The 17,283-nt window shown below is 48.3% G+C and overlaps 1 protein-coding gene across 2 annotated transcripts in view; it reads left to right on the forward strand.

Annotated features, from left to right (window-relative positions):
* Positions 1–1,856: 1,856 nt before the first annotated feature.
* Positions 1,857–17,283, forward strand: part of LOC135908397 (major facilitator superfamily domain-containing protein 6-like) — a 15,450-nt gene continuing 23 nt past the window's right edge. The window contains exons 1-5 of one of the 2 annotated variants that reach the window (XM_065440185.2): positions 1,857–1,924; positions 10,904–11,013; positions 13,303–14,592; positions 16,820–16,972; positions 17,043–17,283. The exon at positions 17,043–17,283 is cut by the window's right edge and continues 23 nt beyond it. In XM_065440185.2, the coding sequence (XP_065296257.1) occupies positions 1,887–1,924; positions 10,904–11,013; positions 13,303–14,592; positions 16,820–16,972; positions 17,043–17,089 (1,638 nt within the window). In that variant the 5' untranslated portion in view covers positions 1,857–1,886 and the 3' untranslated portion in view covers positions 17,090–17,283. Of the gene's footprint in view, positions 1,925–8,633; positions 8,805–10,903; positions 11,014–13,302; positions 14,593–16,819; positions 16,973–17,042 lie in introns of those variants that run through there. The other variant, XM_065440184.2, reaches the window with a different exon arrangement.

The following is a 17,283-nucleotide window of genomic DNA, read 5'->3' on the forward strand; positions in this document are numbered from 1 at the left end:
GGTAGGAGGGTCAACCAGACGCACGAAAGCTGTTCAAAACCACCACTACAACTGCAGGTGGATGTGCAATGCTTTATTACATTAAAGTAATGAAAATAATGGCACTGTTGACAGCACGCCCCGGCTGGTCGTATTGCAGTTTCTTTTTCCCTTTGCCGCTCCTCGTATTCACGCCGCCCCTCTGGAGTCCTAACTATGCGTCGCCTAGCTATAGCGGTGCTGCAACAACAATGAAATCAGTTGCTAGGCTGGTTCTTTTATATACGAAAGGCCAGTGACGTCACTTCCCACGTCGCAAGCTGCCGTCGCCGCGGCAGCTTTTGCAACAGTAACTATTACCGAGAAATGTATGCGGTGAGTGCTACGTGGTTAACATTATTATCAGGCGCGCTTTATCATCAATTATGTGGTTCGAATGCTTCTATTGTGCTTGTTCTTTGTTGAAGTAAATGTTGTTCTACATGTTGTATACTTGATCCCAAAGAATGTACGATGCACCTTTCGCTTCAGTTTTCTGAATGCATGAAGCCTGCCTCACTTTTGCCGCAGGTCGGCCCTTTATTGCTCTACCTGTGGGATCGGCCCACAGTTTCTGCCTAGGGACGCGGGCACGAAAACTTCCGACCAACGCGCGGCGAACAGCTTACGCGGTAAAAAAGAGGCTCCAGTTTCGTGAAAAAGTCGACGTAGGTATATTAGTAACAGTTGCACTTGAAGAAACTTCGTGTGACTTCGAAGACTTCTTCACGGACGTAACAGCCCTACATGAGTATTTACAAGACCTCGTAGTAGCAGAGAGTTCAATTTCACAGCCTGGGTTCTCTCGCACCACCAAGATACTGGCGTCTCTCGGTGGTGTAATCTTCCTTCGTGTGATTTTCTTACACTTTGCTATCATCAAAGGTAATATATAGTCATATCTTCAGAAGCTAACAAACAAAGACACCAAATACAGCATCGCACGCGTAATCGAAGCGAAGACGCGGGTTCGTGCCCCACCTGCGGCCTGTATCTGATTTTGATAATCTGATTTTTTAAAGCTTCTACAGTGTCATGCGTGAAATCAATTTTTAGGGACACCTTTGTATGCTGACATGTATCTGATCATGTAACAGTTCATGACCTGATCATATGACATGTAACTGAAAGCAGCAGACAAACATTCCGGCGTTACCGGTGGGAGTCGAAACTGGTTTCAGCTGGGCTATGCGCACTATACTCAGGTTCCAAAGAGTTTTTGTTTTGGCCGACCGCGGAGTCGGATGTCTGCAGATGCAATAAACATATTGGGGAGAGACAGATTCATTGGTCGTAAACGAGTCCTTCGACCTCTTCCAGCGAAACGACGCAGCTGCCAATTGTGCCGGATGACATCGAAACGACAAGTAGTGCCTTTGAAAATTCAGCTATCCGCTCCTACAGCGAGGGCAGCGAGTTGTGGTGGCAAGTGAAGCAACGCGTGTTTTCTTGTGAGCTTGGACTAATTTCTTTCCTCTTTCGCTGGCGTGTATATCGGATGACTTGGAGCAATCATTTCAGCATCGTCATCGGATACAGTGCGCACCGCGCACCAAAGAACAACAAACAGTTCGGACACGAAGTGAGCTTAAAAAAAAAAAAGGCAATAGGAAGTGAGCACGAAAGGGCGATGACTGTGAGGATTGAATGTATATAAAAAAGAAGTCAGACAGAGAAGCCAAAGCAGGCGTCGCCCCCCGTGAAACGGGGTGAGTGCTTCTGAGCTTGCGGCAACGGGCAGGTGGCGCCTCCCTTCAGCCTGCCCGCAGGCGCGCGTTCACTTTAAAGCGACAAGTACGTGAAGTGCCAATCGCAGTGCGTTCATAATGGTTCTACAATGCAATGCGGCGGGGGCTCATTCTTCAGACATGGTGGCGAAGGCGGATGAAGCATGCACCGAGGACTGGTAAGTTAGTGCAGCTTTTATTTTAGTTTTTTTTTAATTTTCTGCCTCGGCACTTTCGTTCATATTATTATGGAGGCATTTGTGATCCAATTCACATTCCAACGAGTGTTGCTGCTGGGTTGCAATCCTGTATACAAAAAGTTTGTTGGTCAGTAGAAAATCAATACTCATACATCTACGTAATGTGTAGGACCGTCTATGAACTCCATACGTATAACTCCACAGTTAGTGGGATTTACATTTATAGTACGTTGTGCTTTAGAGAGAGTTTATAAGCTGTATCATTTAAGCACCGCCAAAATGTAAATTCTACACGGAGGCAATGTAGCCAGTAAGATACATATATAAGCATTTTGTTGATTACCTGTAATTTCTAGATATATATTTTACGTGCACTGTGATGGCGCTCCTGTGGTGCTGTTTTGTTCTGCCAACGTTTCACACAGTCTCGGCGTATACACTGCTTTAGAGAATTGTGTTAAGACGAAAGCCCCATTATACGTAGCGCACTGAGTTTTCACAAAGGGTGTGGCCTGTAGACTCTTGACCAAGGTTTTCAAGCGCAGAGTATGTGATGCCATCGTGTCCTGGGGACGAAGGTCACCTGCACCCAGCAAGTGCGGCCTTCAGTTCTGCGATGGAGAAAGGAGCGTCCATACGAGGATCTCTGGAGCTAATGGGGAAATTGAGAATAGGTGCGCAAGGTGAATACGTGAGCGCCGGACCCGCGATCCTTGCGCAGTAATCTTCGGCTCCCTCGACTTCTCGGCGTCCTTGATGTAGGGCTAGACTTAAATGGACGACGCTGTTGAGGAGCTGTTCGAAGTCTACGGATTGTTCTCTAGACAACCAACAGAGGTTTACGCGGGTCGAGAGACTCACAAAACGATTTCCAGCGTTGATTTTGCAGTACAGCAAGGCGACGCTGAATTTTCTTTTTAATCCGTCTGGCCTCTCTAAGGTCGTAGAACGATTTGGTCCGTCTGTACCATCGCTAGGCTCGCCGGCGGATTGCATGGAGGCTCTGTATTTCCGAATCAAAATCTGTGTATTTCTCTAATGGCCGAAATGAACGCATAGCATCCTGCATAGCAGCTAATCTCCGAACATGCCAATGAGGAGGACATTGAAATTGGGTTACAACTTTTTAGGAAAAGAGAAGAACGGGAAAGAGGAGAACGGGACAGAGAGGAAATCGAGAAAAATCGCGAGTTAAGAAAAATGCAACTTGAACTTGAAAACGAACGTTTGGAGTTGTCTCAAGGAGGTGAAGGGGATCGGGGGCGATCAAGTGAGGCAGAATCATACCGCATGGACAAGCTGTTAAAGCCATTTGATGTCGGGAAGGACATAGGCTTGTTCCTAGGATATTTTGGAAGGACTTGCGAAAAGATGAACTTCGGCCCGGGTTCATGGCCACAGCGGTTGTTGTCTAGGTTGCCGTGTGAGGCGGCGGAAGTAATCGCCAGACTGAATGCTCAGGATGCATATGATTATGCAAAAGTTAAGGCTAGTCTCCTGATGAAATACCGCCTTTCAGCCGAAGCTTTTCGGCAAAGGTTTAGGAGCACAGGCAAGAAAGATAGCGAGGGATATCCGGAGTTTGCATATAGCTTAAAGGCAAACCCAGTCGAGTGGCTGAAAAGTGCGGAAACGTACGAGAGCAGAGACATGATTGTTGAATGCAAGTGTCTAGAGGAGTTTTACAGAAGCATCCCACAATCTGTGAAGCTGTGGATGCAAGACAGCGGAAATGTAAACATTGTGGAAAGGGCGGCTCAATTAGCCGAAGAGTAAGCAACGCGAAGAAAGTTGAACGCCGAGGACGGAAATTGGGAGGGCCGAAATGGACCACGGAAACCATTTCCGTTCAAAAAGGGTTCGCAGACTAGACGACCGGAGCCTGTAGACGTGGAGAAAAAGCTCTCAGAGGAGCGAGGAAAAATCAAACGGGGAAACCTTGAAGCTAAACATTTCGACAGAATTGCCTGTCTGGTTGGGAAATTGATCAGAACTTGAGACTGACTCCAACCAAATAATTGAATTTTATTAGCCCGACGTTTCGGAGCCCATTCGGCTCCTTCTTCAGGGGGTTGTTCTTCGGGGGGTGGCGGTGTGCCGCTTTTAAAGCGTCTTTTTTGAAGAAAGGAGGGGGGGGGGGACACGGGAGGTGGGGAGACACTTCACAGACGGAAAGGTGGGGAGGAACAAAAGGAAAGGGGGGCTGTGTTGTTGACCGCTTCCATGGTGCTGGGATGACCGGTGCTGGGGTGGTGCATCCCAGCACCATGGAAGCGGTCAACAACACAGCCCCCCTTTCCTTTTGTTCCTCCCCACCTTTCCGTCTGTGAAGTGTCTCCCCACCTCCCGTGTTCCCCTCCCCCCTCCTTTCTTCAAAAAAGACGCTTTAAAAGCGGCACACCGCCACCCCCCGAAGAACAACCCCCTGAAGAAGGAGCCGAATGGGCTCCGAAACGTCGGGCTAATAAAATTCAGTTATTTGGTAGGAGTCAGTCTCAAGTTCTAAACGGGGACACCGTACAAAAACTGAGCAGAAAAGAAAATTCGAATCTTTTTGACCAATCCACTGCTATAAGTGCCACAAACTCGGACATATCGCTGTAAACTGCCGAAAGCCTAGCTTAGTTTGTCCCTACATACATGAAAAAGACGAGAATATGGAACTTTTAAGCCCATATTTTCACGACCTGCAAGTTAATGGCAAACCATGCCGGGCGCTGCGAGACAGTGCCGCCACTATGGACATTGTCCATCCGTCTTACGTGACGGTAGATGACTTCACTGGAGAAGTAGCATGGATCAAACAGGTTGTAAAAGAAGACAGCGTGCGTCTGCCCATGGCCAAAGTCAAAATCAGGGGACCATTCGGGGAGCTAGTGACCGAGGCTGCAGTTTCGAAATGTTTGTGAGTGCAGTACCCTTACATTTTTTTTTTCAAATCGTTCAAATCGGTTACTGCGTGACAAAGGGCTTAAACTGGGAGAGGGCGTAGTACACGCATTGACGCGAGGCCAAGCTCGTAAAATCGCGTCGCTTTCGGCTGAAAATGCACAAGCTGCTCCAGCGGAAGCAGCAAAAGAGATAACTTCAATAACTGAATCCGAGCTAGGCCCGAGGGACAAAAAAACTGTTGAATAAAGCCTGCCAGCTGACCAGCACAATGAAAGCGCATCACTACAGTGTCAAAGTTCAAGCCTGCAGGAAGAGCAAGCTGACGCAATCACAAGCGAGATAGGGTCGTTATTATCACCGGCCTCAAATAACTTTGATCAGCTCTTAGGTGTGGACAGAGAGTCACTGGCAGCCGAGCAAAAGAATGATGACAGCTTAGCTAAATTACATCACACAGCTAAAGAAGGCATTGCTACGCGCAACGTGACGATACAGGAGAGAGGAGGATTGTTGTATCGGCACTACAGTGATCGAAAGGGTAGGATTTTAGATCAGTTAGTCGTACCTACTAAGTACAGGGAGGACCTTTTGAGTCTCTGTCATGGAAATGAGCGGTCCGGCCACCTAGGCATAAACAAATCAAAGGAAAGATTGCTTATGGAATACTATTGGCCTGGTTGTTTCAAATACGTAGAAAACTTTGTAAGATCATGCGACGCCTGCCAGCGCTCGGGTAAACCAGGAGAGACAAGGAAAGCTCGACTAAAGGTAGTGCCCTTAATAACAGAACCTTTCAGACGACTTGTGATAGACATGGTAGGGCCTCTACCAAAAACAAAATCGGGTTACAAGTACTTGTTTACCATGCTGTGTCCGGCTACAAAGTTTCCAGAAGCAATCCCTCTGAAAGGGCTCAGCTCCAACGAAATAGTAGACGCGCTTTTGACAGTATTTGCACGAGTTGAGTTTCCAGCCAAAATTCAGGTGGATCAAGGGTCAGTATTCACCAGCGCACTGACTTCCACATTCTTGCAAAAGTGCGGGGTAAAGTTGATACACAGTTCCGTCTATCACCCTCAGTCAAATAGTATAGAGAGGTGGCATTCAGTGCTTAAGCGAGTGATTCGGGCGCTCTGCTAGAGCACAAGGAGGGCTGGGAGAATAGTCTTCCGGCCACTTTGTTTGCTTTGCGAACGGTTCCTCGTGAGGCTACAGGGTTCTCGCCATCAGAACTAGTGTATGGGAAGACACTCCATTCTGCACTGAAGATGTTAAGAGAGATGTGGGAGGAAAGAGGAGACAGTCCAACAGTGGTAGAAAACGTGCTAAATCTAATGGAACGGCTAAGTGCAACCCAAGAACTAGTCGAAAAGAACATGGGAGCAGCTCAAAAGAACGCCAAGTTCTATTACGACAAGAATGCGAGGCGTCGTACGTTTAACGTTGGAGACCAGGTAATGATCCTCAAACCTTCAAGAAAGAACAAGCTTGAAGTTCACTAAGACGGGCCCGTTAAAGTCTTGTACAAACTTTCAGATGCTAACTATGCTCTGAAAATGCCAGGTTGCAGGAAGGAGGTGAGGAAATACCACTGCAATTTGAAAAAGCCGTACGTAGAGCAGAGCGGAGTCGTTAACTGTACCGTCAAAGAGCAGGATGACACTAGTACTAAATTGAATGAATATAAGGCGACCTCCTACTCTGAACTCAGCCTAGAAGAAGTAGTAAAACATTCGGTAAGCTCGCACGTTCTGGGACCCGAGCAGCTAGATGTGCTAAATGGGATGTTAGGGGAATATCTCGACAGATTCAGCAATCGGCCAGATAGAACCGAACTAATAACGCATGAAATAGAGCTGACATCAACCGAACCCGTCAGATCAAAGCATTACAGAATGTATCCAAGACAGAGAGAGATTATGGAGGCAGAGATACAGCGCATGCTAGAGTTGGGAGTTATTGAGCCCGCTGAGAGTGACTACACGTCACCGCTAATACTGGCAGAAACCCCTAACAAGGACCCTCGTCCGTGTGTTGACTACAAGAAGTTAAATGGAATCACTAGGGATCATATATAGCTGTACCCGACACCCAACATTGAGGAACGAGTTGAAAGAGTTAGCACGGCTAAATACATTTGAACTATAGATCTCGTGCGGGGGTACTGGCAAGCTCCCCCTTTCAGAAAGTGCCAGCCGCTATGCCGCATTCATCTCACCTGTAGGCACTTTTCGCCCTCTCGCATTCAGCTTCGGGCTGAAGAACGCGCCGTTTAGCTTCTCCAAGTTAATGGATATTGTCCTAAAAAGCTCGCAGGAGTTCGCCTTGCCATATCTTGATGATGTAGCATTTTTTTCGGACAACTGGGAACAGCACGTATCGCACCTCAAACAGGTGTTCTCACGGTTTACGGAAGCCGGCTTAATGATGTAGGCGGGAAAGTGTTGGTTTGGCTGTTTGCAGGTTACTTATCTGGGCCATGTTGTCGGCCAAGGTACGAGACGGCCGGCCGAACTGAAAATTGCTACGATTGGAGATTTTTCTCAGCCGCGCAAGAAAACAGACATTCGTTCATTTTTGGGACTTGTGAGATACTATCCACGGTACATTCTGAATTGCTCGCAAATGGCAAGTCCTTTAACGGACGCCCTCCGAAAGGAAGCACCTAGTAACGTGAACTGGGATAAGGACAAAGAAAACGCTTTCCAATGTTTGAAAACGCTGTTGGTTTCTCGTCGTGTGCTTCTCACGCCAGACTACAAAAAGGAATTCATAGTTCAGTGTGACGCAAGCGACAAAAGTATGGGTGGGGTGCTTAGTCAGGTCGGCGGCGATAATGAGGAACATCCTATCCTCTGTGTCAGCCATAAACTAACTGTAAGAGAGGGAGCCTACAGCGCTTCAGAGAAAGAATGTGCTTGTTTAGTTTGCGCAACCCAGAAGTTGTGTTACTTGTACGGAACGAGGTTCATCTTCGAGATTGACCACTGCCCCTGACGTGGCTCAACCAAATGTCACACAAAAATGGCCGCTTGCTCCGATGGAGCCTCACTCTCCAAGAGTAAAACTTCCCCGTTAGATATAAGAACGAAATGTTGCATAGCAGTGCGGATGGTTTGAGCAGGCTAATTTGAATTCTGCGTTTAAGGATCCCGCCTAAATTTTGGAGTTGTTATTGTTAATTTTGTAAGGCCAAGAAGATCCCATCTCATTTAGCAGGACTCCATCCCTGATTGCTCAATTTGTCAGCGCGAAATCGCTTCAAAAATTGGCGTAGCGGAATGAAGCATTTTTTGTTTCTGTACTTATGTTTTCTTTGAAGCCTAGCGGGTCTAAAATGAGATCCAGGATACGTCATCTCGGCGTAGCGCCGCGTTGCGAGGTCCGCTTTGCAGTTGCCGGTCCTTGTTGGATGTTTTGCGGTGGTGTCATCATTTCACAGCTGGTCGCTGCAAGCCAAGGCATCACCCCCTGGCCACCAGACATTCTCTTCCTGCCCAACGGTTATCAGCACTGGCCAGTCGAGATTTTCCGGGCCATGGAGGAGCTGTTACGAACGGCCTGCAAAGCTACCGACCTACACAATTTTCCCAGCCAGCTGCTGCTGCGGGGGTGGAGAGCTTCCCTGAAGCGACGTCGGAAGCCTTCCCCACCTGCTGCGGTGACTCGCTTTGTAGGGGCGACGATGTGCTGCATCAACACCCCCTCGGCGCCGCTATGACTAAACCCTGTCTGCGGACCAAGTATTGTTAGTGGATTCGCCGTCGCCGTCATGACTTGTTTGAAGCGGTGGAAATCCTGGAAGAAGATGTCTTGCGGCCGTCTCACGGGGGTTAGAAGTCATGGACAGACGCGGCGGCCATTGTCTGCGGAGTCAACACTGGGATGAAGAGGCGCCTGCTTGGGTCAAGCGCCGTGTCTGCGAGAACCCTATCACCTTGGTGTGGTCAACGCAACCTGTGCAGAAGTGAGTGCGTAAAGCCGCCCCCTCAAAGGCGGATCGACTACGATGACTTTGGCCGCTATGAATTCGTCGGCGGTGAACTGCCGTTTTCCCTCACCTAGGGTTCGAAGGAGGACAGAGTTTATTTAAGGAACCGTTGGCGGCTCCTCATTGTGCATTCCTCTTTCAGTCATGTTAGACTGATGAACTGTAACGTTCTCGTGTAAATACCATAAATAAACCCATATTCTTCGTTCTCGATGAGAACAAGTCTCTCCCTTCAACAACGTCCTCAGCATGGATAAGTTGGACGGCGGCATGGGCCAGCTACCATATATTTCATGCCCGACCCCTATCATAACAAGCTATAGCACTTCATGTTCATTTGAACGATAACCGCTGAGAAGCGCACTAGCGAATTATGAAAATGCTCTATTGGTCAACCCAGAGCCGTTATTTGTGTTCATATTCAAGATGTATGTACAACACATAGTGAGCCACTGAAAGAAGTCAAAAGTACAGTTACCTCGAACAAGTATCCATTCAGGAGCGGCACCGTGAGAATAAAATGAACCGGAGTATTGGGATGCGTTGGAGAGGGAACCATTTCCAGTTCATAAGTATCAGCTTACCGATAACCTGGAAGAAAAAAAGTACGTCATTTTTTCTGCCGGTATTCAGCAGACGCTACCATCGGCCATATCATTCTTTTTTCATGCGCCGATAACCAAAGACTCCGTGACGTTGTGATAGTTTGTGCAAATAATTTAAAGTTGCTGTACTGATAATTATATTTATTTGGTTTATCCTTTCTTTTTTACGTTGATGCACTGTAATCATTCTGAATACACCAGTCTGCCAGTACTCGACAGTGCAGTCGAAATTTAGAGGCAGGTGTTCCGTTGAACCGCCATCATGCTGGCACGACTGAGAAATGGCGCGCTAGTTGTTACGCAACTTTTCTTTTTTGCGCCCTAAAGAGAGCTTGTGAAATATGAGAAAAAAAGCATGCGCCATACCGGATTACTCACAGCGATGCGGGGCTCTCACAAGTGCCGTGTATGAACGAACACAGCATCTATAGCATGGTGTGCGTGCAGCCTGGTCTGCTTATCGCTATCACTAACCGCCTCGAGGGAAGCATATCATCGGCGTAACTTGCGCGGTCAGCGCCTGTGTCGCTGCCTTGTCATCTTTTAAGCGCAGAACAGAAGAGGTATATTCCAATGCGTTGATGCGGGAAAAAGATTTTGCTTGCACTCGACAGCTAACGCATTGTATGTGACCATGACGTCAAGATAAATAAAGGAACTTCCTCAGATAAATTAGTTGTAGCTTGCCAACCGGTTGGACTGCTGCATGGCGGCCCTTTGTAAATACATTTCTGCAAAGTGTAGCGGCGTATACTCAAATGTAGCTTGATAACTGTGGCAAACCGCGTGACCTTAGCTCAAAAGTACATTTTCTTTTCTGAATACCTAGAACGTAATTTACTTTAACATGCCTTTCAATGACAGGGTGTTACGGTAACCAAATTAAGTAACCTCAACATTGATCCTAACGGGCTTGCTTGGATGAAGAGTTTTTTTTGTCTAACCGTTCACAATTTGTTTATGCTAACGAATGTTTCTCTTAAACTGGTCGAGTAACCTCCGGTGTACCGCAAGGTCCATTATTATTTTTATGTATAATAATGACCTCCCATGCCAAATAAACCATCAATCAAGTTATTTACTCGCAAAGCCGTTACCAGGCGACATCGTCTATTACAACAGGGTGTGGAATGTGACGACTGTGTGCGCTTACGCTGATGAGCCCCATAAACGAAGACATCTAGAACTATAGTCACCGTAATTATATAACTACCATCTTCCATCATTTTGTTTCGCACACCCTCCCCCCCCCCCTCCCCCGAAAAGAAAAGAAACGAGGCAACACCGGGAGCTTGTCTGAATGATTAAAACACAGCATAAGCGGCGGCTGAAGTCGCTTTCGTTAACATAGTGGGACCCGACAGAGATTATGTCAGCGCCAGCAACACTGGCTTGTTTTCATGACCTCGGCGAGCGCACACCGAGCAGAAAGCGTGTGCAGGCAAACCTACCTTTGTCGTCATGACGCAGGAAACAAAGCACGACTCCACTGCAGCCGGCGGCGCCCTCCTCCTGGCTTCCGGCCTGCGTGAACCGCAAACTGCTGCCATTCAAGTTGCACTTCTTTCTATTCATGGCAGGTGGGTAAAGTGAGAGAAAGAGAGATGGTGAGTTAGATGCAGGGAAGTTAACTATAGGTCGAGCCTGTTCGGCTATTGTGCACTGGAGAAGAGGAGAGAAGAAGGGAGGGGGAAGAAAGTTTAGAAAAAGGGGAAGGAAAGCTCGCAGCACCCACACTAATACACAGTGAAGAATTCATGATTCAGTCAAGGCACAAGCAGTCGCATAGGCTGGCGGATCGATAGTGTAAAGAGCGAGAATGGAAGCGATACTATCGCAAGAACTTAATCGGGTTTTGCTATGTCAACCGTTTAGGAGAATTTCTTTTCAACGCTTCTGTAAGAAAGGGCCGCATCAGGCACTGAAGAAAGTAGATGCGCGGAAGCACCAAAGACAGCGCAGGAAGGCGAATGCAAAAGGGAAGCTTCGCTGGTATAGACAGCCAAATATGGCGCCAACGTTACTAGACTAGGTTCAGTTTTCAAACTCCCGTGACTGCATTATAGTGAACTAGAATATTCTAGTGCACTGTAACTGCGTGGACCCACCACTGATTTTCGCATCTCGTGGCGCTGCTATCGCACTTTGCTCGGTCAGCACGGCGCGGACGGGGCGACGAAGCACTGTCCGTTGTTTATCTGTTTTGGCGCGTTGCATACATGCGTGTTTTGCTGCAGTCTCGGTGCATTTTTGTGACACTTTTGTGCGTTTTAAATGCCGTGTGTGTTTTGAAGAGTTTACGGGCCGTATCATCCAATTTTATTTGGTGACGCGAACGCGTATTTACGCTACGTTCCTGCAGCGAGAACATACTTTGAATGTGCAAGTCTGCTCGCAAGCGAGCAAAGCTCACGTAGGTTTCAGCATTGCACTTGTGAATGTGGTGCTCTGATGAAAGAAACAGTGCTAGCTTCATTTTTTTTTCATCCCGAAATGAAGTGCTGAGAATGTGTATATACCGTGTGTCCCAGCTAACTTCAGCCAGTTTTAAAATATGCGAATGCCGCGCAGCTGGACACAACCAAGGTAATGTTGTTTGCCTTCGCTTGGAGATATTCAATTTATTTTTTGTCCGCCTAGTTAGGTAATTCGAAATAAATTAAGTAAGCAAGAAGCAATTAAGAATTTTAACAACTCTAATCAATTACCTACTTAATTGATTAACTACTTAAATAATTGATTTATTAGCTCGCCTAATTAGGAAATTCGTTGCCACCACAAAACGGTTGAGGCTTCAAGTCTCACCAACGATCGTGGGTTCGAGTGCCTTAATTAACTATATATTAATTAACTTCGCCTAAATTACCACGAAAGTAAGTGGGTTCGACTCCTACCAATGCTCGTGGGTTCGAGTGTCGTAATGAACTCTACCGTAATTAAACATTTGCCTTAATTATCTCTACCTTGATTAACTTCGCCTTAATGAACACCAAAGGTCATGTGTTGAACTCCCACTAAAGGTCGTGGGTTCGAGTGCCTTAACTCTATTTTATTTACCTGTACCTTAATTCGCCTAATTCACTCTGCCTTAATCCACGCTGCCATAACTGGCGTCGTGCACTGCATCGATTAGTTCGCTTGGGCTGCCGATGTCTTTTTGGACCATCGTGTGGACGCGCTAACATCGCCTCATGAGTCATACCATGCGTTCGCATCAATAATTAATTAGTACTAAGCAGAAACAGCTGATTACAACTACTAATCAGCTACTTACAGCTAGTCATCAGCAACAGCTGATTAATAAAGGGCAGTGGACGGCCGGGGTTGCTGCGGCCCTGGACTAAGGACTCCACAGCGCACTCTGAGGCAGCGCAGCAGCATTTGCACAGCTACGTAAAGTTTTTTAATGAATCTCCTGAACGCGAAACTATACAAACATTTAAAAACGCATCGGGGAAAACACTTGCTGAGTACGTAAGTTGCGGAGTCAGAGTACCCGAGCCCCTTCGCCAACGCAGAGCTGCGCCAGCATAGAGGTACCTGCGGTGGTTCCGTCCTCTGGCGGCAAACCAAGACACGGGGGCACCCGCGATGTACGGCGCCTACGGAGAGTTCAACTGAACCTAGTCTAGTAACGTTGGACGGCACAACCGCTCCAGCTTTGCGCTAACGAATACCCATATGAAACCCTGAGCTGCGAACGTCTTCCCGGGCTATCATTTGAAGACAAGGTGATGCCTAATATCTACGGGGTTGTTCCTCTTATTTCTTCCCAGAAATGACATCGTCTGTGTGTGTTCATATCGCCACCGCAACTTCACGGGCCATACAGGTTATGCTAATACCTCTCCTGGTTCGTTTCCCTGTAGGAGAGGCTGGCGTCGCACCGTACATCGCCGTCGTGGGACGGCGAAACGGTATAGGCCCCGCCACAATGGCGGTCATCTTCACCGTCATGGCACTCACAGCCGTCGTTTTCAAGCCCGTGTGCGGTTTCATCATCGACCGAACTCGAAACGTCACTGCCGTCATCCTCGTCTTGCAAGTTCTCTGCACCCTATTTTACGGTGTCGCTTTCTTCTGTCCCAGCGCCATATCTGATGGTTCAACATACAAGGGCAATCTGAGTTGCTCATTGGAAGTGTTCGATGTCACCGGTACTTCGGGGTCGCAACAGTGTTCTTCCAGTGGAAGCGATTCCATATATTGTGTATTGTCTTCGGAGAAAGACGTATGGGAAGGGGTCAGCGCTCGCCTGACTACCGACAACAAAATAGTGCTGGCCAACGCGTCCGAACCCTGTCAGGCCCTTCTCAAGTACAACCTCCTATCCAACGACTCCCTCGCCGTTCCGGGCGAGATGAAGTGTTCTTGCGATGCTGCATTGTACAATGACCCAAACTTCTGGATCTACACCGTCTCCGCTATTCTCGGCTTCGCGTTGGCCTCAGCGCTGACCAACGTTGGTGACGCCGCCGTGAGCAACGCACTGGGCTCAGACATCGAAGTATTTGGCCGACAACGACTTTACGGCAGTCTTAGCTGTGGCATAGCGTCGCCGCTGATAGGGTACCTAGTGGACGTAGCCAGCAGGGAAAGCTCAGTCATCGACTACAGGCCGTGCTTCTACGTGTTCGCCGGTACCATGCTTCTCGATATGATCCTTATCCTCGCCGTGCCTAGGATGTGCGTCGCCGAAGTCTCCGTCAACTTCTTCAAGGACATCGGGGTGCTCTTGTCAAGTCCGGAGATCCTGCTCTTCACGTTGTTCACATTCCTGGCTGGATCCTTGATGGGGTTTCTCTCCGCTTTCGAGACGTGGTTCCTGGAGGACTTGGGAGCACCCACGTTCCTCATAGGCCTAAATAAAACAGCCCAGAGCTTCGGCGCGGAGCCCGTGCTGTTCTTTCTGTCGGCGTACATACTGAAGAAGATTGGATACTTCTACTCCTACTCAATCGCGTTCCTTCTGTTCGCCTGCAAGGCCCTTGGTTATTCGTTCCTGCGGAACGTCTGGGGCTCGCTTGCCGTGAACATCGTCGGGGGAGCCATTTTCCCGATGGTGTACGCCGCTATGGCAGTGTTCGCCAAGAAGAAGGCGAGACCCGGAACAGCCGCCTCCATGGTCTGCATCCTCGGAGCCAACTACGAAGGTCTCGGTAAGAATTAACCTCCACTATTTCAGCCTTCTAAGTCCAGTAGTCATTGCTTTAAATAATCGCGCTGTGTCATCTCAGCACACACCTGAATGTTAATTTTTCCGGACGACCTAACACAGCGCAGCGGTTATAACGTTACGATCACCATCGTTACCATCGATGTGCAAAGTGATTTCTACATTTACGACGCCTTCCCACATATGGCCTGATGTCGCTGCCCACGGTAATCATGCTTATGGCACGGACTTCGCAGCTCGCTCTCAAAGCGTTTTCTTCCTCAACATAGAAAAAATGTCTTCGCCATGGCACCGGAAATATCATTGTATCGCAGCAGGTGGCTTAGCCCAAACAAAGAAGGCGGTGTCGCGGTAATGACCGCGACCGCTTCAGATGTCGTGGTCGTTATTATGAGTGGCGGTCGCTCGAACGCCGGCCAATGAGGAAATTTTGTTACATAAGAATTTCTGTAAACATGAGCAGGGGGATTTAAAAATCTTCACTTACGTAAAGCGGTTTGTCATTCGCCTGAGCAGGGACTGTCATGCCGTTATCAGCTCAATGTCATAAGCGGCTGGAAGTCGTGCATGCATCAAAAATTCAGAACGCGCACCCACGAATAGAATATTTCTGAGTTTGGGGCGGAGTTAACAAAGGAATTTGCTCACAAGGATTGTTTATCTTATTCAGGACGCCTTCGGCAATTATATTTTCCGTATCACGATGCACCCCGCTCTTATTAGGGGCGAGCTCCGCCACTGGAAAAGCTGGCGCCACCGTCGGCGTGACGAAACATGAGGGATCACGTAGACAGAGCGGCCGCGTCGGCTGCTTCGGAAGCGCCGAAGCGAGGTGAAAACGAAAGTTTAAGGTCCCAGCTGCACTGTGGTTCTGATTAAATGGTGAGGCTTTACCGCCTTGGGTGTCTGCTTGACAACATTTGAAATTACTATAATAGGTAGTGGCTGCCTTTGGAGGCGTGCAGCATGGTAGGCTACTGCTCGATGCCGCAGTACCGGACGCACGCAATGGAGCCCGGTGTCAGCCTTATTCACACGTAACCGCAGGACAAGGAGCTGCGTGAAACCTGGCTCGCGAAACTTAGAACCGGCAGACAGCCATCGGCTGCAATTTGAGTATGCAGCAAGCACAAAGGCGAGGAATAGTTCTGCTACGGCGCCGGGACTGCGATGTTCAGTGAGTACCAGAAAACGCGTACTGAGGCGCTCGCCCGCACCCGCTGCCCGGCTGGTGTCCTGACAGTTTCGTCTACGAACTTGTTGATGCTAGATACTGGCAAGTTCACTAAAACGGAAAGGGAATGGTAAGACGCACATTAAAGAAAGGCATGGCATATGGCCATGTTTGTGTTATGAATTAATGCACTAGCTTACGAAAAAGAAGCAGAGGGAAATCGCACGGTGAGAAGACCAACAAACATACAGTGCCACGCAACTTGAGAAATAATACTGAAATGTCCAAGAATTTAGAAGACAAAAAAATATTGAATCGTCGCGACGGCACATCACAGTCGCCGTAGGCGTCGAAGTCTCTATACCGAAATTATTTTTGAACAGTACTGACAGCGTCCACGCAACAATGGTTGCTTGTGTACTGTTAAATGCTCATATGCTGCGGCCTAAAGCTCACGACACGTTGCGAAAACGCGCTCACAGCGAAAGCAAAACAATGTGTGCGGACATACATGCAGATGAGCAGTCCGTCGATGCGAACCCGTGCGATCACTGCATTGAGGCTTAATTTTGTTATGCTCCATTCGGTTATACAGACAGCCCACTATAAGAACATATTTCACATAGTTTTCTCTCAGCGTTTGCCTACCTTTCACGCAAGAAGCCGGTTCGAGAGATACGGCAACCGTGCGCAGTGGCGTTCACTGTACGCATTCGGTAAAGAGATATAGTCTGTAAATCATTCTGTGCTTTCAGTCTCCCAAAGATTATTATATCGACAGCCAAAAACTTCCCTCGTTTTGAGAGTGCTTGCATAAATATCCAGGAGGGCTGCCGCGTGGTGTTTTTATTGAGCGCCGTAAGCTAAACCTATGAGGAGCGCGCCGCGTGATCCCTCATACTACGCAAGGGAGGCGCTTCCGACGGATGGCGATTACGTAAGTCCTCGCCCCCAATACTGAAGTGCCACTGATTTCTGTGGGCCCCAGAGGGAGCAGTATGAACCACAACTGCTACTTCCTTTTCATCTCGAACAGGTACGGCGGCAGGCAGCTTGGTAGGCGGCCTCAGCATCGATAAGATCGGAGCGAGCCAGACTTTCCGCTACCTTGGCTTCTCATCAGTGGCGGCCGCGCTCCTCAGTTCGGTGTGCCACTTGCTCCTGCGCTGCAAAGCCACTCACGAATACGGTAATTACACGCATTGGTTGTGCGAATCTGTGTACACTTCTCCTAACTGACATGTTTTTACTATTGGCAGATGTTACAACGGAGAAGCCCAGTGCATCCACTCCTGCAAAATACTGATACCACACACGTTTCACCGAAGTCCGAATGCGAAATAGTCGTAGAAAGCCTGCCCAGAGAGCATCGATGGGACCTATCCTCGATGCGCGGCTCCAAGGCTTACTTAGCGGATTAACCTCAATGCGTCACGTGCCCACAAGCCACTTTGCACGTAGCCAGAGCTGTGGAACATATGGCTAGAAAAGCTGCAGTAG

Source organism: Dermacentor albipictus, chromosome 5 (assembly GCF_038994185.2).
Source record: "Dermacentor albipictus isolate Rhodes 1998 colony chromosome 5, USDA_Dalb.pri_finalv2, whole genome shotgun sequence".
Taxonomy (NCBI): domain Eukaryota; kingdom Metazoa; phylum Arthropoda; class Arachnida; order Ixodida; family Ixodidae; genus Dermacentor; species Dermacentor albipictus.